We start from the raw sequence: 24,038 nt of genomic DNA, 5'->3' as shown, positions 1-24,038 counted from the left end.
CACACCCCTTTCCATGTTATAGAAAATAATCAAATTCCAGGCACATCCAAATCCTGACCTTGCTTTAAGTTAGGATACAAGGAAGCTGCATGCTGAATTTGGTAGTCCTAGCTCTTACCATTTAGAGAGAATTCTTGAACAAATGGACTCGCAGACAGAGAGAGACACTGACTGACAGACAGACGGACTCAGACAGACACTCTAATCTCTAATTTTATACACACACACACACACACACACACACACAGATTCTGAAATAAATTTAGATACATACAAAGTAAAATATATTTTAGTAAAACATCAAAGTTTGAAAAATCCTGAAACGTCATCTTTAATAACCTTTTCGTTATTACGTAATAGGTACATCTTCACTAGGGTCTCAGAGGATTGTGTGGTCTACCACAGAATTTAAACTGCAATTATCTGGACCTAAGCAGCTAAAAGTAGGAGAAATTTGGCCTTTATTATAACTTTATCCAGTAGCAGAAATAAGAGTGTCATGTGGCACTACCTCTCACTCAGTAGTTGTGTGCTATCACCATGATGCTCCCAGCCTCACTGCCAAATGAGTAAGGTGGGAAGAAGAGAAAAATCTCCCTCTAGGACCAAAATTCTAACCCAGCATGACGCACTGCTACTTCCCTTGCTTTCTGGCTTAAACCAATGGAATCCATTTTACTTGGCATGGGAGATGATTCAATTTGAAAATATTTTTAATAAATAACTATGTTTGGAGGCTTTTACTAGCTAGTCTCATCTTGTCAAAGTGTTGCCTAGACAGTACAAGAGCCCAATGAGGTTAACATTTGTACCACAGCAATTCCAAAGGTAAATGTTAATGAAGATATGTTCAAACAAATAGAAGAATTCAACTCTCAATCATAAAACTTTAAAAGGAATACATTTTCTGAAGTGTGTTAAAAGTAATTTTTAATTTAACACCCAAATTCAGTGAAATGTAAAACAGTAAAACCAGGTAAAAAGAAAAAAGAGATAAAGCACAGAAATTACAGTCAGACAGCAGCCACCTATTTTTTAGGCTAGGTCGTGATCACCCTAGGTGCATTAAGCACTAGTATATAAAGTATATATAAAGTAACTTACTATTGCATGTAGTACTGACGTGCATACAGTTGTTGCCACCATATCATCTGTAATGGGCTGAATGCAGGGTATATTGGAATTCCAGTAGCAACACCTTGACCTGGAAACTGGTTGCTTATGTTGCTACAGTGAATTAAAAGCAAAAATATCCACTCAGGCTATGGCTATCAATGGATCACAAATATACCACCCTAAAATATATATTACGCCAAGCACTTTTCTCTTCACATGCTTCACTGGAGACAATGCAACATCAATAAAACTGTGAATACATCCTTTGGCTACATACCTGATCCATTACATAAACGGTATTAATGTGCAAAATGAAGAGCTCTTTGTCAGAGATAAAATGTCATCACAATTATGTGATCAATTCTCATCCGAATGAGCCAACATTATTTTCATTCTAAAAGCATTTATTGCATTTAAAAGCTCTACCATTAACTATGTCTGACTAATGGGTTTGTAGCCAATTATCATTGTTAATTATTTCATTATTAGAAAACTGAAACTTCATAAATCAGAGTTGCTGCTCAAACACTTGGTATATATTATATGGAGGGATATCTGCAGTAGAAGACTTCTTTATAGGTTCAGAACCTACTACAAGTTGAACCTCTCTAGTCCGGATTCTCTGGTTCAGCATGATTTTAATTAGCAGGATGTCCACTTATCATGGGTGGGACCAAGTTTCCTGTGTGCCCCTCCCCTCCCCCTCCCCCCCCCCCGTCTCTACGCCTATCGGTGGCCAGAGCTCCCAGGCCATGGTTGACCTCCTGTGGTCCACCAAATTCTCTAGTTTAGCAACAGTGAACTATCAAGTAGCTAAAGCTAGAAAGGACCACTACATGATATAATCTAAGCTCCTACAGATCACAGGCCACCAACAACACATGCACACTAAACCCACACAACTAAAATTAGACTGAAGGAGTACAGCCCACAGAAGACTCAAATGTTATGTTCCAGAGGCAGAAAACAAGAGGGAGTGAAATTCACAAATATCCAAGGCCCCTGTAATGGCAGGGAATTCATTAAAATGCCCTTTTAAAACTTTATTACATATTCTTGGAAGCAATGATACATATCACTGTACACAACCACAGAACGAGCAAGGATTGACTGGGTATAGAAAGCAAGCTATCCTCTCTCCTCTAGAGGTGGCCCTTTCATATCCTGATTGCAAGACAATTCATGAACTTATGCAGTCTGTTTTGTGGATAAAGAACTTTGTTTCCCGGGGAATCTCCCCCATACTTGGAAGCTGAAGGAATTTAAAAGCATCTTCTAACTTGATTCCCAAGTCTTCCTAAAAAACTCTGGGGTTTATGAAATCTTCCAATGGATATTTCAGGACAGCGTTATGCAATAGTTTTTAAAAGTTTATTGATATTGCAGTTAGCAACAGCAGCAAATGCTGCAAATATATGGTGGCTATCATTCTGTCCTGGAGTATAGCAGGCTACAATTTTGTACTGGGGAGATCACTGACTAGAAAAATGTTACCATCAGATCCCACTAGTCCACCAGGTATTCAGATAAACAAGGAAAGTCAAATGAGAAGGAGGAGTGGAAGTTGCTAAAATCATTTTTCTTTCCTGATACAAGAGGGAGGATAACTGGGTGAACTGAGCTGCTGCCAAATAAAAATGTTAAGCAGGGTACAGCTGAGTAATTGTGTAGTCAATACAAATTGCATCAACTACAAAATTAGTCAATAAGGGAAGGAGCTCAAAAGGAGCTACTTCCGTTGCGGCTCTGCAATTTAAATGTAGGAAGAGCCGGGTGCTCAGTCCTGACTCACACGAGGTCCAGCAGCCCCTATCCACAGCAGGGACTGGGACCCCTGCAGACAGGGGCTATTGCTGGAGCAGCCTGTTTGCAACCAGCCCTGGCTACTATGACCAGAGGCTGCTCCAGCAGCAGCCTGTCTACAGAAGGTCTGAGAAGGGAGCTGGGGCACACCCCCCCACCTCATACAGGACCTGCAGCAGTGAAGCAGCCTACCCTGGTCCCACTGCACTGCTGCCTCTAATAGAGGCAGCAACGGGGCGGGGGGGGGGGGAGGAGGGGGAAGAAATGTGAGTAGTCAACTTGACTGCCCGATAAGCCTAGGGTTATTGGATAGTTGACTAATTGACTACTCTTTCGCATCCCTACTGCCAATTTGAGCACAAATCACCATACAATTCCCTCACCCTACCATACACAATTCTGCCAGATGGGCTATCAAGATCCTTATGCAGTCAACTAATTATCTATTAATCTATAGTGAGCAACAATAAGCAAATACTGCATAGACATCAGAAATATGTACAAATGTTCACATTAACCAAATTATACTGAACATTCAGCACTAAACTGAAAACAACTTTGTTTCTTGATCAATTCCAGAATTGAACTGGCAGGCACTGTAAGACCCTCATTCTGTGACAGGAGCAGCATCAAGTCATTACAAAGACTTAGAAAAAGTACTGATTTGCTAAGACGGTCATCTTGCATCCTGACAAATAAGCTTTCATTCAAGGGTAAATTAAACATTTACCTTTATGAACACAAAAACATCATCAAGCTCACTGATTCTGTGAACAAATGAAAACTATTTCTGAAAGTGTAAGCCATCAATATTTTTAAGAAGTTTTTCATCTTTGTTTCCTGCCCAAACCACACAAGAACGAACATATTATGTAAATGAACAGAGTGGCCCAAAAACTGCTGCGAGAAGTGATTACTGATCACAAGAGCAAGAGTTTTTTCATTACCATCACCAGGTAGTAAGAAGGAACGAGGGTTGCCAGGTGTCCAGTTTTCACTCGGACAATCCTTTATCTCTGGCTCCTGTCCAGTAAAAAACAAAAAACCCCAGAAAAACATGTCCGGTATTTTCTGTTTTTCTTGGACGGAAGGCCAGCGGGGACATGGTTCCCCGCCATGTCTGGCGTGGGGAAGCAAGGAGCGCAGGGATTCTTAAAGGCGCAGCGATCTTCCACCCCTCCCCCCCCCCCCCAACAACTTTCATCTCCTGGGGGAGTGGGGGTTGTTTTGGGGTTTGTTTTTTTTTTTTTTTGCTCAACCAAGTTTTTTTCCTGTCATGTTCAGGATTTTCGGTGAAAGCATCTGGCAAGCCTAGAAAGAACTGAGGAGATGGGTAGTCAGGAAGGCTATATATCGAGCGTTATATCAGTGCCATTCCAGGAAGGGACTTAAGCTGACTTGACAGTTGCAGCTAGGCAAAAATCTTCTCGCTTCCATGCACACATATGTGAATACATCTGACTGGAATGCACACGAACAAGCACTTGAACTAAAAAGATTATTTTCTGTAGGAAGGATTTTGACTTTAGTAAGTTTTGTAAGAAGTTGCACATGTCATATTATAGCCATCAGAACAATTTCCAAGCTACTATCAAGGCTGTTCCCCACTCTGGCACTCCAAATGCAGAAGGTGGGGGTCTACTGGAGAACTTCAAAACCTTGCCTCTACAGGCACTGGTTAACAAACTTCCCCCTCAGAATCCTAACACACAGATTTTGGGGAATTTGCTGCCTCCATCAAGTGCTTTTTGATCCCTAAAGAAACAGGGGTGAATACTTGAAACCACCCCCAGACGTACCCCAAGCAATTTTGCGGCAAAAGAGCTTGAAAAAGAAACGAGAAAACAAGCTGCAGTCTCTGGTAGCTGACCCCTGAGTCAGAGGCATGCAGATACACACAGACAGACCTTCCAGGACCCAAGAATTAAATCATCACCTTAAAAGAAATGATTTGTTACAAAACTAAAGATAAACTTGATAAAGCATACTTGGTTGCTAGATGTTACAGAGCAACTGAGGAAAACAAATTAAAAACAGAGAAAAAAAACTCTGGCACAATGCTTAGATGGTAGTAAATGGGGAGGAGAGGCATAGATTCATACACAGCAGTTCACACCAAGTCACAAAATAAAGAAAAATTACCCTGAACACAACTGGACTCATTTCCCTGGTATTCACTTCTAGTTCTCTCTTTGTTCAGTCCACTCCCATGCCTCAATTCCAGAGGGGGGAGTATGGTAGTCCTGCCTGAATTTAAATCAGTATGTGTGTGTCAACTCCTGGTTTAACTCTCCCACACAAAGAAAGCAGGCAGGGAACCTATACCCAATTCACATTTCAACCCTATATCTCGATAGGTTCTCTTGGCCCCCTGGCTGACACCTTTGCTAGACACCTGAGTTAATCCTTTAGCCACCAGGTGCTGGTCAGCACTCCTCACATTCATGACAGCTACACACAAACCAGCCCAGAAAATCTGAAAGATGATCATTATGTTGTCTAGGTAGCTTGTGTCTGCATAGTTTGGAGGAGGATTTTGCAGTGGAGCAAAATATTGTCTATTTAAGTTACCAAACAGTCTCATTTTAGTAAGCAACAGGTAAGATTTGCAACACAATCCTTTCATAATAAGTGTACAGGGTATTCTTACTTTTTAAGATATGTTACTCCATTTACCTAACAGTAATAAAACTATTTTGTCAATTTATTTTGTGACTACTTGGCCATAAATATAAGAGATTATATATGAGAGGGCCTAGTACAGGAGTGGACAAAGGGGCCCCCATGGGTCAGATTCAGCCTGCAGCCGCCCTGCTCTCCCATCCCAAGTCCCATTGAAACCTAGGAGAGGGGAGTGTGAGAAGACTCCTCCCCCACCAGGGGGATGTGGCACCAGAGGAAACTGCCAGCTGTTTTTAAAATAGCCAGTGGTTCAAGCCACTGCACACCCGTAGCAGAGTAAGGGCAGGGTGCAGGAGTCTTTGCACATGCCCTTCCACCCCTAGACCAATCAGGGCCGGGGGGGGGGGGCGGGGAGGCGGTAGGGGAGCGCACACAGTCTCCTCCCCCCGCCAGGGGCACGTGGCATCAGAAGCAACCGCTGGCAGGGTTGGGGGCAAGGGACTTTGCATGCTCCCCCAGGCCCTGATTGGCCCCCTTTTAAAAATTTTGCCCACCCTGGCCTAGTATCTGCTTTAACACCACATTAATCTGCTTTAACACCACATTACTACTACATGTATTTAGATATCTATGCTGATGAATCTCATATCTCCCTCCTAACTCTCCTTCATCCAAATTAACATCCCTGCCTCTTTCTGATATAAGCATAGGCTGATACCTCGATATCCACAAAAGGGATGGAACAGAGTTTAACCTTTCACGTTCCTCAATCACCTCAGTCACTGCAGACATCATCATCTGTCACTCAGAACTATAATCAGTGTATAGACTTAAGAGCCTGCTCTCTAGAAAAAAAAGAGAAGGACTAACGGCTGCATATTAACTCATCAAGAGGGTCATGAGAAGGACTGCTGTCTGAACAAAACCAGAAAATAGGATCAGTACTGACAAAGAATGATCAGTGAGCAAATAGAGGGTCTGGTGTCCAGTAACCCATACCTAAAAATGTATTACAAAATACTGATCAATCTAATAAAATATTTAATCTAATTACTCTAGAGAAAACCTCAAATAAAGCAAACTGCACAAAGTTCACCGACCCCTTAGCCAGGCCTCTATCAAGCCTACTTCTCTATAAGAATGCATTCTAAGTCACCTGGACTTTGATATAAGGCCCTTAGTGTCAGTCTGCAGGTGACACACACAAGTGGTCCTTTTTATCATTTATTTAAACTGCATGCTGATGAAGAATTTACACCCTATATGGCACATTTATGTGAAAAAGATTTATCCCATCTTTCCCCCAGCCACCTTCTCCCATTCCACCCAAAAAACAGTGTAAGAAAACCCTCTATATTTGATGAACACTCCACAAGTTACTTTGAGGAGAAGCTTATTAATCTACAGTAAGCAGTTTCCCTGATCGTCAGCTGGCTTCACCCAGTCTCCTCAAAGGCAAGTGTCGCTATTTATCCAAGGAATAAATGTTCACAGGGCAACATAATACATAAATCTTCCTACCAATTAGAAAACAGATTTATTTCTTCCTAGCAGAACATGAAGGCAGTCTGTTAGGTTATTCTGCATACAAGTACAAGGCAGCCTATCTATTACTCAAGATATCCATGAATTACTTTTACAGTTCAATTCAATGTAGACTAGGAGCAAGGTGTCAAGTTGCTTCTCTGTATATGTGTAGGCCATAAAAAAAATCCGAGTCAACATTGTTCTTGGAAATAATTTAATAATGTTAGGTCATCTTGATTAAAATACAAGCAATGAGGGGGAAAAACCATCGGCTGATGCTCTGTGGACTTATTTGCTTATGTTTCAACCATAAATGGAGATATCACACAATCATATAACCCAACGGTAAGGGAACAGAAAGAGAAGCCAAGGGTATGTGGTAAGGACAGAAAAGGAAATAGTATGGAAGGCAGCAGTAGTAATTCTTACCCAAGGACTTACTCTCAGATACATCAAGATCGATTACACAAATGTAGAAAATCATTAATAATAACTATTCATTCCATCACAGACTATGGAGTAACCATAATTTCAACTACAAACCTAAAAGTGCAAAGGAGGTATCTAGAGCTAACTTTAGATTTTAAAACAGCACTATGACATAATGCTGAGGATTACTTCAAATTCACTTACCCTTGCATTAAATATGGGAACTGGTGGCTTTGCACAGGATTGCTTTGTGCTTGTGGAAGGTTACGATGCCTCACTCCATCTGAGCTAGCATTTATAGATGTGGATGAAGATCCTTGGCTTGTGGGTGATGGAATTGTTGATCCAGAATGTTCTGAATTCTTAAAATAAAATAATTTCCTTTAATATTTTCACCACATTTACAGGGGGGACTCAATATTTCTATATTGCATTAAAGATATGCTCTTAACTTGGTACACACACATTCAACAAGCAACTTTTTCCTTAAAAAAAAAAAACCACCTCTCAGTAGGCCAGACTTTCCTGAAAAGCATACAACTGCCCATCCAGGAAGAAAAGTATGAAGCCCGGTTTTCAAAAATGCCCACTACCTAGCAGTTCCCTCAGAAAAAAAAATGTGAATCAAATGTTTAACAGTGAAAGAGAATACTAATGGCCATCACTAACAGAAGTATTTGCTGCCAGAATGTCTCATTGTTCTTTAAAACAATTGTACAACCTAGTTTCCCAGCCCATTCCTGGACTAACTCTGAAAGATCTTCTGGCTCCAAGATAGACAACTTACCTGCCCCCTCCCCAAGTTCCCTGGAGTACCAATGTTCTGTAGGTGCTGGCTCCAAGCCTTCCACAGTAGCCTGTCTGGCTGCTCCCTGTGATTCCACACCAGAGTGATTTCTCTGTGTTCTTTTACAAGGCTCAGATGTGCATTAAGCTATCATCTTGTTCCTTTATTCTTTCCCTCTCAGGCTGTGATATTCAGGAATGAAGATCAGAATGCAGGGTAGCACATATTCTAGCATAGCCAGCCACCTAGACTAGAATTTGGCTAATAAAGGTATTATCTTTCATAAATCCCAAATCTTCATATTAGGTTTTAAAGAACAGTGTCTATATATTAGAAAATGCCCAGACTAAGCTAATTGTGAAGAACAATGTCATCGTGATATAGAAGTCACAGTGGGAACAAATCTCTACACTATAACATCTGTCCTCAGCAAAAAACATGCAGGAGATAGTTTTACCTTCTCGAGTGACAACTGAAGACAGAAGAATGAATGAATAATGGATAAAGTCCATATGCGTTATGGTAGATGCTTTTTCCACTAGATTAGAAATCTGGCACCGGTTGCTAATGTGATTCACAGTGTACACAGGAAGTTTATAACACAAAGCAGTAAGAGTGGAAACTTCTTATTTTGTAACTGTAATACAGACTTTAACAGAAATATTCATAAAACTCCTCTGAATAATTCAATGCACTTACTCAAGCATTTCCCGGAGATTGTTTTAAGCTATTTAGCTACTCAAGAGTCTGGAGGAACTCCTAATCTGCATGCTGTCTAGTGCTGGTATATAGAGCCCTACGTGGATATATATTGTATCCGCAAAACCGCAGGACTCTCCTGGGAACTGCTGCAGTGAAAGGGGCAGAACATGGAGCCAACCCCCTCAGAAGCCAGTGTCATATGCCAGTAGCTCCTCCAGTGTGGCTGCACCACCTCAAGCTCTGCCCGTCTCTTCCATGCAGATGTCAGCTCCTGTCTGGGGGTATGCTAGTGAGCCTTGTGCTGCCCCACCAAGTGGGGCTGGAGGTGGTACAGCTGTGCTGGAAGAGCTCCTTGCAGGGTGCGTTGGCTCCTGGAAGTGGTGGCTCCATGTTCTGCTCCTTTTGCTGATGCAGTTCCCAGGAGAATCCTGCAGATATGGATTTATATCTGTGGCTATCTGCAGCCATCTGCAGCTGTGGATATAAATTTGTATCTGTGCAGGGCTCTAAGGTACGAGAAAGGACAACCAAACTTGGCATTCCAGAGAGATTAGAATACAGGAGACAGTTGCTCACTGCAGAAGTGCTGGTTTTGCTTACTGATAGTCAAGAGGCGATGTGCATATCTCAGATAATTCTCAACCAGGGATGTAATAGTGTAACTATTTAAACAGTTATACGCCAGCTCCTAGGGAACTGGTTGTCACATCATGCTGCTGGCTCTGAATCAGAGCTCACAGTGCAGGGTGGCAGCCAGCCACACGTGGGTGGAGCCAGAGGCCAGTACGCACCGGGAGCGGTACACACACTGGCTACTTGCCCAGCTCCCAGGGAGCCAGCTGCACTGTGGGCTCTGCAGTATAAACTTTAGAGCACGTAGCATGTAACTGTGTAACTGCTAAGATTACTAACAGTTACACGTTTACTTCATTAACCACTTTTTAACATCCCTACCCACAACAGCCTCCTGGAAAAGAATCACATTCCCATCTAAGGGAAGGAAGCATGAGGCTCACAACAATGAAGGGAAAGACTTAAAATAGCAGTTTCCATCATTCTACCACAGCCTAATGATGTTAAGTAACAGTTAATTTACTAGTCAAGTAGTAGATGGAATTTCCATTGACTAGTCAATAGGCACGTCTGCATGCCTCCTCTGAAATGTGCAAGAGCCCCCGCTGAGGCTCTTGCTGAGGCTCTTGTACATTTCAAAGGAGGAATGCGGAACTCCACCTGCAGTCTGGGGCTAGCGGAAAGTCAGTTTTGAAATGTACAAGAGTCCCCAGCTGAACCTGGCTCTGCGTGGCATTTCAAATCGGCAGTGCAGCATGGAGCCCAGAGTCAGTGGGGGACTCTGCCATGAGGAGCCACCGGGGTCAGCTGGGGACTCCCCAGCTGATCCCGGGCACCGTGCAGCATTTCAGAGGAACCTGGGATCCAGCTGGGGAGTCCCCAAGTTGACCACGGGTTCCACACTGCATTTCCCCAGAACCCAGGGTCAGCTGGGGACTCCCCAGCTGATCCCGGGTTCTGCAGAAATGCCACACTAGAGCCCGGGATCAGCTGTGCAGTGCCGTCACTTTGAAGTACCCCTTCTTCTCCCCTCTTTGCTATCTCTATGTGATGGAGGTGGGGCAGGGGGGAATCGACTAGTCGACTATCCTATAAGCATTTGCTTATCGGATAGTTGACAAGTCCTTAACATCCCTACCATAGCCAAGCACAGTAAAGAAAATTCCCACTTTCAGGCTCAAGGAAAAGAGGATTTTTTTTAAAAAAATAAAACATAGCAGTTCTGAAGTCACAAATTTCATCTTCTAATAAGGACTATGCAGATTTCAAAATTGTTAGTTACCAGAACAGAGTTCTGGTGTTTATGTCTATTAAAATGTTAATATTTGAAGCAAGTTACTCTATAATACACAATTTAACAGCATAAAACAGACAGTTTACATCAAGTTGATTTTAATATCACATTTTGTATTGTATTGTATCATTATTAGTTTTTAATACCAGATTATAAAACAATAGGAAATGCTGACAAAAAACACCATGATCAAATAAGAAAAGCACCACTCATCTCAATAACTACTCACTGAGCTGCTGCTAGATGTTGATGCTCCATGACACACAGATCTAGTGCTTGATTTCGGAGAACTTGGGGGAGTCCGTGAAGTACATACTAGGTGAACCATATGATAGTCATCTTGCTAAAATTAAAGAAATTGAAGAGTTTAAGCAACAATATTTGGGAAGTTTCTAGGTTAAAGGGAGTTAAAAACCTAGTCTCAAAGTAAACTCACAATTAATAAGGCAGTATAATGCAAAATCTAGTAGCCATAAAAATCTAAAACTGCATCCAAAAGGTGTGAATGTAATAGTGAGCTTAAGTTGTTTTTTTTTTTTTTTTAAACCAATTTACTATCGATATGCACAACAGCATACTTTCTGGCATAAGTTGCTCTTATCCCTGCCTCTAGAACAGCAGTATGGTACAATGGGTATGACACCCAACTAGGAAACAGGAGATTGCATTTTGTTTCTAGCTTTGCCAATAATTTATGGTACTAAGTTGACTAAGTCATTTACTGTTTTGTACCTTAAATATTCCATCTGTGAAATGGAAAATATGCTCTTTGTTTCTAGGCTTTGAGATGTGTGAATGAGTGCTAAATGTAATTTCTGCAAACAGTAAATACTCTATATTTTACATATTATCCAAAATGATTTACAAATCGTAATTCTGACCAACATGAGCTAAAGAAAGTATCCCTATTTTATTTGGGGAAACTGAAGGAAAAAAGCTATAGTGACTTGCCCCAAACCATACCTCACATACCTGTGTCAATTCTGAAGTCATGCTGCCACACCACTCCAGGGTATAAATAAAATGTTACATTATTACAAAAGTTACAAGGATACATTTACAAGTATTTTAGTTTTTAGATAAAGATAAAATTTTTAACACTAAACCTAAATACCCATATTTAAATCTTCAAAATAAATAAGGAAAAGGTTGCTTTTACCCCACATTCTCTGTTCCTGCTGATGCAATCAAGCAAATTAACCAATCAGATGCTAAACCCCAACAAATGCCACTCCCACTCTACAGAGATAAGATGGGGGAAAATCTCTTTCACTGGACGAACTTATGTTGGCTAGCGAGCTCTGACCTTACACGGACCTGGTTTTGATAAGGAGAACTCTACGTAAGCTCAAAAGCTTGTCTTCCTTACCAATAGAAGCTGGGCCAATGAAAGATATTACTCACCCTCTTACATCGCTAATATCCTGGGACTGACACAGCTACAGCACACTCCCACTCTAGCCAGCTCCATTGGATGGAAACTGGCCATTGGGTTCTGTGATTGGGCAGGGGGTGGGGGCTACAGTCAAAGCCCCCCTCTCCACACACACAGAGCAGAGAGGCACATGGAGGGAGCAGACAGCTGTTTTGAGCAGCCTGAGGCTGCAGCAGAGAGCCTGCCTTGGTGGTTTTGGCAGGGCGGCTGCAGGCCGAATCAAAAGGCTTGGCAGGCTAGATCTTGCCCGCCCTTGCCCTAGCTGGTACCTTTCTTTCCCTGCTATACATGTTTGTCACATTCAAAGAGCAGTGGAATTTAACCACTTAAAAAAAAATCTCTACACTGATAGATAAGGTTCCCCCAAGCTGTAACTTACAGAATGGTTCACATTATACAACATTCTTTCAAGCTCAGTATCTTGAGACTGGCACTACCCAGTGGCATTACCATCATGTGTCTTGGGCGCACGTGTACAGATTTTCAATGTATATGTTGAAGGAGTTCCTAGATATCTCAACATGTGCTTACGTACTATTCTAGTCAACTGATGGCACTCCATCTGTAGAGAGCAATATGTCAGAAGAAAGTTTCAGTAAATATTCATCAAATCCCTAGCTGATATCAGAACAGATGGCTAGTTAGATAAAGTACTGGAGACTATGAGCTAAAAAATTCTTTTCCAAATCTAAAGCAAAATCATAAAGATTTGGGGAAGGTGGATATGGTGAACAAAAAAACCCTTTCTTTTCCCTCCTTCCTCTCACATTATCAGACTAATTAGGAAAAGATTGCAAGGAATTTGTTACATCACCCTAAGATGACAGAAGTGAACTAGGGGAGACATCTTTACATGAAACAATTGCATATAAAGCAGCTGAAGCTAGTTATAAAAATGTCTGTAGAATCACTGGTTGAGCAGGATTTAATTCTATGGCCTCTTCCTCCAGTAGATAAGGATAGCTTGAATTTGTGTATAAGAGAAAGCAGGATATATAACAGGACAACTGATTTATGTACCCTATATCTTGCAAAAATCCATAAGCCATAGAGCTGCTGTAGACTTTTTGCACAAAGAGTAGATGCAAAATAGGGATGTTAAATTTTGATTAACTAATTGAATAGCCAAGGGAATTACCATCGACTATCTGATTAGTCAATAAGGACTTCCATGTTCCGCCTCTGAAATGTACAAGCGCCCCAGCAGGGACTCTTGTACATTTCAAAGTTGTTCATCACTGCGCCCCTGCCCCCACCCACAGAGTCAGAGGGAACTGGCTTTTAATCCAGCTCCTTCCAGCACCCCTACCTCTTCCCCCCCATTGCTACCTCTGTGATAGAGGCAGCAAGGGGAGGGAAGTGACTAGTCTCATCCCTAATGTAAAACATTCTATGAAACAAAACAAAAAAATTGGAATAGAACATTTATTGTCAACAAATATAATTTTACATAGTTTTCCTCTGACCACAGTCATAAGTTTGGTGGTATTTGATGTAATACAAAATTACCTTAGAACAGGAAGGGAACAATAGTGTGAAGCTGCTGAGATTTGCTTAAATTATATTGATAAATATCCTTTTGGAAAAACTGTTCCAATTGTCAATAGAACAGCCATACTATCATTTTCTGAAAGGTAGCCATGTTAGTCAGTATCTCCAAAAACAACGAGGAATCCTGTGGCACCTAAAAGGATAACAGATTTATTTGGGCAAAAGATTGCATGGGGAAAAAACACTTCAACATATGTATCTGACAAAGTGGTTTTTACACACAGAGGCTTAAGTCTTCAAGGTGCCACAGGACTCCTCATTGTTCTATCATAACCTCCCATGGTTCAGCAAATTCTCTGGTTCGGCACTGGTCAGGTCCCATGGGTGCCGGACTAGAGAGGTTCAACCTGTAGTAACATTAAGTCAATCTGTAAGGTGAACCAGTAGAGAAAAAGTCAATACTATCAAGTAGTCACAAACAAAATGTAGCATAGCAAGCAGCAGGTCAAAATTAGGGATGTAAAAGCATACTCGATTAACCAATAAGCAAAAGTTTATAGGTTAGTGCTACAGACTACACGCATTCCCCCTCCCCTGGCCAGTAAATTTGTTTGGAAGCTGACCAGCGTGCTGGCTCAGTCCTGGCTCACACCAGGTCCAGGACCTACCCCCGCAGCAGCTTTGCATTTAAAATGTATTAGCAGCAGGCGGGTAAGCAGCCAGGCTCAGTTACGGTTCATACCAGGAGCGCAGGCCTCCGTCCTGCACAGGGACTGTTGCCACCCTGTGCTGCTGCCTCTGTATCAGAGGCAGCAGCATGGGGAGACAGGCAGCTGGTCCATGAGGGGAGCTGGTTTTTAAACTGGCTTCCAGCCCCATCCCTCAGGACTATAAAATAGTCGAGTAACCAATAAGAATTCATGAGGTTAATTGACTATTCAATTAACTGATATTTAACATCCCTAGTTAAAATCAGGATAAGAGTCAGGATGCCATGCAGAAAGACTTATTAAAAAGTGCAGATACATATTACTATGTATGAACAGCCATGCACTAGCATCACTTGAAGAAAAATGAGTCTTTTTAAGCATCCTGTTTCGGATTGAGGAAAACATGGCCCTATAAATAGAACTATTTACAAATACATTCAGAACTATTGCTGAGTTTTGTATCCAGGATCCATGCTTCACAGATGCTGCAAATAAAACATTCCATTACCCAACAGTGAAGTTAATACTTGGACCAGCTTTCAAAAACCAGTCACTATCCTATTCCTTGTGCTACTAGTTAAGAATTAATGAAAAATATTCTATCCTCTCCCACCAATGGAAACCATATCTCAATCCTTCAAGAAACTCTACTCCTACAGATGGATATTGACTTTCAAAATAGTTGACCTCAACACATTTAGACTGCATGATGTCTAATAAGATGCTCAGTCTCAATGCAAGAATGAAAAGTTGGAAGTTAAACAACAATGCAAGTTTAGAGAATCCTATTTCCCCCACACAATGGTTTTGCTTAAAATATCATATGGTGTTGATGTAAAGCTTACTTTTCTGAGAATATCTTTCAGCTGCAGATGATCAGGAAGCAGTCTGCCAGAATACACCAGTCTCTGATCCTTTGTAGACTATGAGACGGGACAAAGAGAGGAATTTAGCTTCTTCCAGCTATACAGATTTACAGCTGGAAACAACATTTGTAGATGAAAAAAAATGCCTTGCAAATTCCCACCACCTACTGTTTAGTCTGCAAAGCATATTTAGTGGTTTTGTAATTTCAACTGTTATGGAAAAATTGCTGAGTATGCATAGCAAAAGGTGTCCTAGATAGGAAACTCAATCCGCAACCATCCACTTAAAAGTAATACATCTTGCTCATTAAAGCCAATAACAAAAGCATATCTGAAAATTGCTCTTTCAAAACATAGTTCAAACACCCTTCTTTTCCTTCCCTTCCACTACCACAAGGAAATCAAAAAGACATCTAACTTTCAAAATGTGGATAAAAATAGTTGGTGGAAAAGAGACCACCACAAAGTATTTCATATACTGTAACTACTGGTGATTACCCCCATAACTAAAATAGCACTTTTTAAAAGTTACATGGCAAGTCTTTAGTCATACTCCTTTTCCGCTTTTACTTTATTTTTCGATAATAGCAAGAATTTTCCATAAAGTCCATATTTGTAGCAGAGAATGTGTACAGACAGCTCCCTCTATTTTAAGATGAACTGCAAAGCACATAACTTTGGTTCTGCTTTTTATGGCTAATCTGTTGGCAAAGACGGTTTCAAACATTGAAGGGTAAAGTTACATTGCAGAGCCCACAGCAAAGCCTCCTCAGGAGTGGCGCTGACAGTCCCTGCTGGCCCCACACATGAGGAGGCTTCGCTGCAAGCTCTTCAGCCCGCTCCCAAGGAGCTAGCATGTAAGCTGTGGCGATGAGGCGAGGTCCGCCATGGGCAGGGGCTGCTCTGGTAGGCCAACGACAGCTTCTGCCAGTAGTGGGCCTCAAGGGGCTGGAGCAACCCCCTGCCAGGAGCAGGTGGGGAGCTGTTCCAGCCCCTAGCACTTAACATTTAAATCCCTACACTTTACATTTGTTAATGATCAAGCCCTCACTTCCTTTACTGAATGATCTCTGATTATTTGTAGGATATTAACTGTGCCACATGACAACACTATATAAACTGAACCGTGGCTACCATTCTTCCCATCTCAGGGTAAAGGGATGCTAATTTGAAGTTCACACTATAGTTGCAAAGTATATGTTAAATCAATTTATACTACTGCAGCTCCCAATGTGATTTTCATGTTACCACTGGTATCAAGCATTTTATGCAGAAAAAAAACTCTTTGGTCTTATTTTTCTGGTAGGATCAAACTGAAATGAATTACTTAACCATGTCATTGCCTTGATAAAAGTTCACAATATGATTCTACTTTCAAAAGGCAAAATACAAGTACAGTAAAACTCCAATTGCCCGGCATCCAGTGGTCCAGCGCTCCTGATAGTCTGGAACCCGGAAGTGCTCCGGCCAGCCGGACAATTGGAGCTGCTCTGCCCCTGGCTTCCCCAAGTCTGTCACTGGTCAGTTTCAGCAGCGGTGGACTTGGGGAAGCCCTGGGGCAGAGCAGCTGGAGTGCTGCCGGGTTGGTCCCGAAGCGGCGCCCTCTCCCAGACTGCGCAGTTCCTCGCCACCCCCCGGACCCCCTTCCAGTACTCCGGCATATCTGATAATCCAGTACACCCTGGGTCCTAAAGGTGCCGGATTATTGAAAGTTTACTGTAGTATTAAAACTTTCAGAATACCCATTACACCCCAAACCGTTTTTGTAGTTTAGATAGCTGACTTAACCATGGAAGGACTGCTAAGCAGGGACGGCGTCCACCTTTCAAGGAGGGGGAAGACCCTATTTGGACACAGAATCGCTAACCTAGTGAGGAGGGCTTTAAACTAGGTTCGACAGGGACAGGTGAGCAAAGCCCACAGGTTAGTGAAGACCTGGGAGATGGGTCGGAAATGGGAGGGAGCGTGGGCTACAATGGCAGAGAGAAAGGAGGGTCAGGGCAAAACTGGGAGGCAAGGTCAAATCAGGATCTTAGATGTCTATATACAAATGTGAGAAGTATGGGAAATAAGCAGGAAGAACTGGAAGTGCTAATAAATAAGTACAATTATGACATTGTTGGCATCACAGCAACTTGGTGGGATCACACACATGATTGGAATGTTTGTATAAAAGGGTACAGCTTGCTCAGGAAGGACAGGGAAAAAAGGGAGGAGGTGTTGCCTTATACATTAAAATGAACACACTTGGAGTGAGGTGGAGATGGACATAGGAGATGGAAGTGTTGAGAGTCTCTGGGTTAGGCTAAAAGGGATAAAAAACAAAGGTGATGTCATGCTAGGAGTCTACTATAGGCCACCTACCTACCCAGGTGGAAGAAGCGGATGAGGCTTTTTTTTTAAACTAACAAAATCATCCAAAGCCCAAGATTTGGTGGTGATGGGGGACTTCAACTATCCAGATATATGTTGGGAAAATAACACTGCGGGGCACAGACTATCCAATAAGTTCTTGGACTGCACTGGAGACAATTTTTTACTTCAGAAGGTTGAAAAAGCTACCAAGGGGGAAGCTGTTCTAGATTTGATCCTAACAAATAGGGAGGAACTGGTTGAGAATTTGAAAGTGAAAGGCAGCTTGGATGAAAGTGATCATGAAATCATAGAGTTCACAATTCTAAGGAAGGATAGAAGGGAGAACAGCAAAATAGAGACAATGGATTTCAGGAAGGCAGATTTTGGTAAGCTCAGAGAGCTGATAGGTAAGGTCCTATGGGAATCGAAACTGAGGGGAAAAACAACTGAGGAGAGTTGGCAGTTTTTCAAAGGGACATTGTTAAGGGCCCAAAAGCAAGCTATTCCAATGTGTCGGAAAAATAGAAAATATGGCAAAAGACTGCCTTGGCTTAACCACGAGATCCTGCATGATCTAAAAATAAAAAAGGAGTCCTATAAAAAATGGAAAGTAGGACAAATTACAAAGGATGAATATAGGCAAACAGCACAGGAATGCAGGGGCAAGATTAGAAAGGAAAGGGCACAGAATGAGCTCAAACTAGCTACGGGAATAAAGGGAAACAAGACGACTTTTTATAAATACATTAGAAGCAAGAGGAAGACCAAGGAGAGGGTAGGCCCACTGGTCAGTGAGGAAGGAGAAAGAGTAATAGGAAACTTGGAAATGGCAGAGATGCTCAATGACTTCTTTGTTTCGGCCTTCACCGAGACGTCTGTAGGAATGCCTAACATAGTGAATGCTAGCGGCGGGGGGGGGTAGTTTTAGAAGGTAAAATTAAAAAAGTACAAGTCAAAAATCACCTAGAAAAGTTAGATGCCTGCAAGTCACCAGGGCATGATGAAATGCATCCTAGAATACTCAAGGAGCTGAGGAGGTATCTGAGACTCTAGCTATCATCTCTGGAAAATCATGGGAGACAGGAGAGATTCCAGAAGACTGAAAAAGGGCAAACATAGTACCCATTTATAAAAAGGGAAATAAGAACAACCCAGGAAACTACAGACCAGTTAGTTTAACTTCTGTGCCAAGGAAGATAATGGATCAAGTAATTAAGGAAATCATCTGTAAACACTTGGAAAGTGGCAAGGAGATAGGGAACAGCCAGCATGGATTTGTAAAGAACAAATCATGTCAAACCAATCTGATAGCTTTCTTTGATAGGATAGAGAGTCTTGTGGATAAGGGAGAGGCGGTGGATGTGGTATACCTAGACTTTAGTAAGGCATCTGATACAGTCTTGCATGATATTCTTATCAATAAACTAGGTAAATACAACTTAAATGGGGCTACTATAAGGTGGGTGCATAACTGCCTGGATAACCATACTCAGAGAATAGTTATTAATGGTTCACAAACCTGCTGGAAAGGCATAACAAGTGGGATTCCGCAGGGGTCTGTTTTGGGACCGGCTCTGTTCAATATCTTCATCAACGATTTAGATATTGGTATAGAAAGTACACTTATCAAGTTTGCAGATACCACCAAACGGGGAGGGGTTGCAACTAATCTGGAGGATAGGACCATCATTCAAAGTGACCTGGACAATTTGGAGAAATGGTCTGAGATAAATAGGATGAAGTTTAATAAAGACAAATGCAAAGTGCTCCACTTAGGAAGGAACAATCAGTTTCATACATACAGAATGGGAAGCAACTGTCTGGGAAGGTATACGGCAGAAAGGGATCTAGGGGTTATAGTAGACCACAAGTTGAATGAGTCAGCAGCGTGATGCTGTTGCAAAAAAAGCAAACATGATTCTGGGATGCATTAACCGGTGTGTTGTGAGCAAAACACGAGAAGTCATTCTTCCACTCTACTCTGCGCTGGTTAGGCCTCAGTTGGAGTATTGTGTCCAGTTCTGGGTACCGCATTTCAAGAAAGATGTGGAGAAACTGGACAGGGTCCAGAGAAGAGCAACGAGAATGATTAAAGGTCTACAGAACATGACCTATAAGGGAAGACTGAAGGAACTGGATTTGTTTAGTTTAGAAAAGAGAATATTATAGGGGGACATGATAGTTTTCAGATATTTAAAAGGGAGTCATAAGGAGGAGGGAGAAAACTTGTTCATCTTGGCCTCTGAGGATAGAACAAGAAGCAATGGGCTTAAACTGCAGTAAGAGAGATTTAGGTTGGACATTAGGAAAAAATTCCTAACTGTCAGGGTGGTTAAACACTGGAATAAATTGCCCAGGGAGGTTGTGGAATCTCCATATCTGGAGATATTTAAGAGTAGGTTAGATAAATGTCTATCAGGGATGGTCTAGACAGTATTTGGTCCTGCCATGAGGGCGGGGGACTGGACTAGATTACCTCTCAAGGTCCCTTCCAGTCCTAGTATTCTATGATTCTATGGGCCTTGAAGCCTTAACAACTGTGGGGACTTTAAAAAGAAAAGAAAAAAAGGTTCCCACTTTTGCTAACTTCACTCAAATGAGCACAAAACATTAAAAATCCTGGTGTAGTAAAGATTACAACTGGCCAAGTCTTTCAGCATATCTAACTCAATATAGAGTAGGTCTAGCTGACAAGATGGCAGCAATTGGATATAAACTATGCACCGCCCATTTAGACTAGTGTTAACATTTGTTCAACTAGAACCTGTTATCGGTGGCGAATTTGTTTTGAAAATTTCCCTTGTGTACCCATTGCTAAAAATTCTGCATTCATCTCTTCCCCTCCTGCCCCCCATATTCATCTAAGTATACGGTCTCATAAAAGTCATTATTCAACCACGAAGATCTTGGTGAAGTCCAGATTTCTAATGCAAGAGCCTTTGAGACCATCTTGATACGTCACCATGCAATAGAAGGCAATATACTTTTTTGGTGAATTATTTTTGGCAACCACCTTTTATAGACTCCCCTGTAATTTAGCAATCTGTATCCCAGACACTACACTGGTACAGATTTTTTTTTCCTGGGAAAAGCCCCAGTACCACAAGCAATTAAAACACTGGGCAAAGAATCAGAAAATATGCCATCGTGTACAGTTGTGCCCAATTACTTAAAAAAAAAGTTTCCTTCCAACTCCAATTTCTGTACCACATTCACCAGTCACATTCAGGGGTGGGAAACCTAAGGCCTGGACACCACATCTTGCCTGGATCCAACCCCTGAGGCTCAGAGCTCTTTCCACCCCTCCACTCCCACCCACAGCATTGGAGAGTCCATGCTGGTACTCCAGCCCATCCCCTGCTGTGGCTCCAGGGCTGGAGCACACAAATCTACCGGCCTGGGCCCCTGGGCACTAGGCTCTGGTGTGTGAGGAGAATGTGGGGAGTGTGTCTCTTCTTTTCAGTTGGGAGCCACATCAGTGAGGGTTTGGGTTTTTTGTTTGTTTTGTGTCTCACTTGTGTGCAGCCCCCAACTGATTTTTCTGTGGGTCAATGGCCCCCAAGCCTCAAAGACTCCCCACTTCTGCATTAGAAGTAATAGCTACATATCAAATACAAGCTGCCTGAAAATAAAAAAACCCAGCTGTGACAGAGAAGGCAAAGTTTACTGCAGGGGATATTGGTGGAAAACATTACACAAATGCACAAAACTTGTTTTTTCCTAGTGATACTTAGAAGAAAAACAGTAACAAAACAACTCCTCAGTGCCCTCCTCACATTGTAGAGTCCAATTTACGTTACTAACAGTAAATTTTATTGCCTAACATGTTATTGGCAATTGCAAGCAACTTTTTCTGTATTGCAGCACACTATGTTCTTTCCACATTTCACTGCTAGGACTATTTTTTTAAGAGAACATTCATAATTTGTTAGTTACTAGTTTTACTTTCCATGCTTACAATGCCCCTGGCTTTGGCTCCTCCTATTCAATTAACATTGTTTTGAAAAGAGCTGAAAGAAAAAGCGTTTGCTATAAGAACTTCACTAGATGTTACATCCTAGCGTGATAAAACCTCAGTTTTCTACTTCTCCAGAAAAGCAGAGCCATTACAGGGAGAGTTTACTGAGCAAATATTGTACAAGAGACCATATTTTTGTACTTCCTACAAGATTTAAAAGTTCTCTGGAGACAGACAAAAGCAGTATCACAAGATACCACGATTATTAAAGATCCCAGAAGGCTCACCTCAAAGGTCATAATGCTAAACAGGACAAACTTTTTTTTTTTTTTAAAGTATACAGACCTGCTCATTAAAAAGTAACACTTGCGATTACATTTGGTTAACAACAATAACTTTGGATTGTCTTGCTAGCTATATAAATGTCTAATCCTTCCTAGAATCTGTCCAAGTTTTTTTGCCTCAAGAATATCCTGTGGTGATGGATATTGTCCCCTCCAGTCCTTTCACTGTCTAATAATGCACTGGGGGAGGGGGAAGAGTATTTCATCTGTTTTGAATCTGCCACATTTCAGTTTTACTGAATGCCCCCATTTCCTTTGATTCATAACAACAAATTGGAAATCCAAATTCACCTTCTCTATAGCATTCATTATTTTACACGCTTATGTCCTTTCTTTTGTCCCCTCCAGTCCTTTCATTAAAATGAAAAATTTTAATACCCCTATTTTTTGATTTGCACCTCTGCAACCTCTCTAATTCTTCAACGTTCTTTTTTATGACACATTAAAAAGGACTCAATTAGATAAATGACATCATGGTTTGCTTGCACTTATATTTTCCATATTAGATCCATTCTGCATGTATTTTTAACGAGTTTTTTAAAAATACTTTTACTCGTGACAACTAGAGATGTAAAAAATTGTTTAAAAATTTAACCATGTAACAACTAAAAATCCTAGCAGTTACACGTGCTGCAGTATAAAGCTTAAATGAGATTTATATTGCAGAGTCTGCAGCAAAGCACCCCCAGGATGAGGGCCAGCAAGGGATGTCAGCCCTACTCCTGGGGAGCCTGCATATAAACTGCAATGGGTCTAGGTAGGATTGAGGCTCAGTGCAGAAGGGCATACGGGATAATGGACGGGGGTGCAGGAAGTCCCGCTGACCCCAGGCTGCATATGGGCATGCCAGCTTTGAAATGTATAAGAGTTCACAGCGGGGGCTCTTGTGCGTTTCAAAGCATAAGCACATTCATGGAGCCCGGGGTTAGTGGTGGACTCCCCAGCCGACCCTGGCCTCCAGGCAGTGCTGCTGCTTTGAAACACAGCCTTGGCATTTCAAAGAGGCAGCACTGCACAGGTGATCCTCGGCTCAGCTGTGCAGCACTGCCTATTGAAGTACTCCCTTCCCCCCCTCTTTGCTGCGTCTATCTGATAGAGGCAGCAAGGGAGGGGAAATCAACTAGTCAACTAATCTTTAACATCCAGGGTGGCATGCTTCACCTGCAACAAATTAACTGTTAACAGTACTTTGCAATAGCTACAGAGATGGTGGCTGCTGAAGTTCGAGCCGGGGCTGCATTGCGGCTTGTCTGGGGCCAGGGCAGCGGTGCATTTTTACTGAATGGTGAACCTATTATAATATGAGGGATTCTGATTGTTACCTACATCTCTGCTGTGATGTTGTGCTGCTCTCTTTCCCCTTGGATGTTCCTTCATCATCAATAAGAACTGTATCACATTCCATGCTGCCTAAAACTCACTCCTACAGTTACGAAAAATAGAGCTAAAGGAAAATTAGCAGGTAGTAACATACAAGAAACTTTTACTCTAGTTTGTTCATGGATAACAAGTAGAGCTCGACAAAAAATGCTGAACATTTCAGTGGGGGAAAATCCTACTTGTAAAAAAAAAAAAAAGTGTTTAAAGGAAAGTAAACAGTTTTCATGGAAAAGGTTTGTTTTGTCAACGGTCCAGTTTTCCTTCATAAATGGTCAGCCAGCCCTGGTATAGAACAGTTTTTAATAAATATGGTGAGACCCAGGCTGTATTGTCCATTCCCTCTATTCCAGTCTTACCACCTTTTGTGATTTTTATTATAGGACTTGCATTACTTTTCTTAAAGCCTCACTGGAAACTAGAGTTTGCATCACAATATCTGCTTTTACCTTTTAAAAGAAATTGTATTTGTAGTCCTCATAGTGGGAGAGGAAAGCTAGAAAATGAAGTAGGTGCACCCTAAAATCTCAGCCACCAGACAGCCAGGGGTTCACCTTGGATTCTGTGCAGCACTTCACAGGAACCCTGGGTCAGCTGGGGACTCCCCAGATGATCCCAGGTTCTGGGAAATACCGTGGGAAGCCTGGGG

The 24,038-nt window shown here is 41.8% G+C and overlaps 1 protein-coding gene across 2 annotated transcripts in view; it reads right to left on the bottom strand.

Moving 5' to 3' along the window:
• The window catches only part of HERPUD2 (HERPUD family member 2), a 33,734-nt gene that overhangs the window by 4,141 nt on the left and 5,555 nt on the right, over positions 1–24,038 (bottom strand). Inside the window, exons 3-6 of one of the 2 annotated variants that reach the window (XM_075921752.1) lie at positions 15,335–15,412; positions 11,083–11,196; positions 7,702–7,859; positions 1,105–1,227 (exon numbers count right to left, since the gene is read on the bottom strand). In XM_075921752.1, coding sequence (XP_075777867.1) covers positions 1,105–1,227; positions 7,702–7,859; positions 11,083–11,196; positions 15,335–15,412 — 473 coding nt within the window. The remainder of the gene's footprint in view (positions 1–1,104; positions 1,228–7,701; positions 7,860–11,082; positions 11,197–15,334; positions 15,413–24,038) is intronic. The other variant, XM_075921753.1, reaches the window with a different exon arrangement.

The sequence above is a fragment of the Pelodiscus sinensis genome, chromosome 2 (genome assembly GCF_049634645.1).
Source record: "Pelodiscus sinensis isolate JC-2024 chromosome 2, ASM4963464v1, whole genome shotgun sequence".
Taxonomy (NCBI): domain Eukaryota; kingdom Metazoa; phylum Chordata; order Testudines; family Trionychidae; genus Pelodiscus; species Pelodiscus sinensis.
This window is presented reverse-complemented; position numbering and strand designations above follow the sequence as displayed.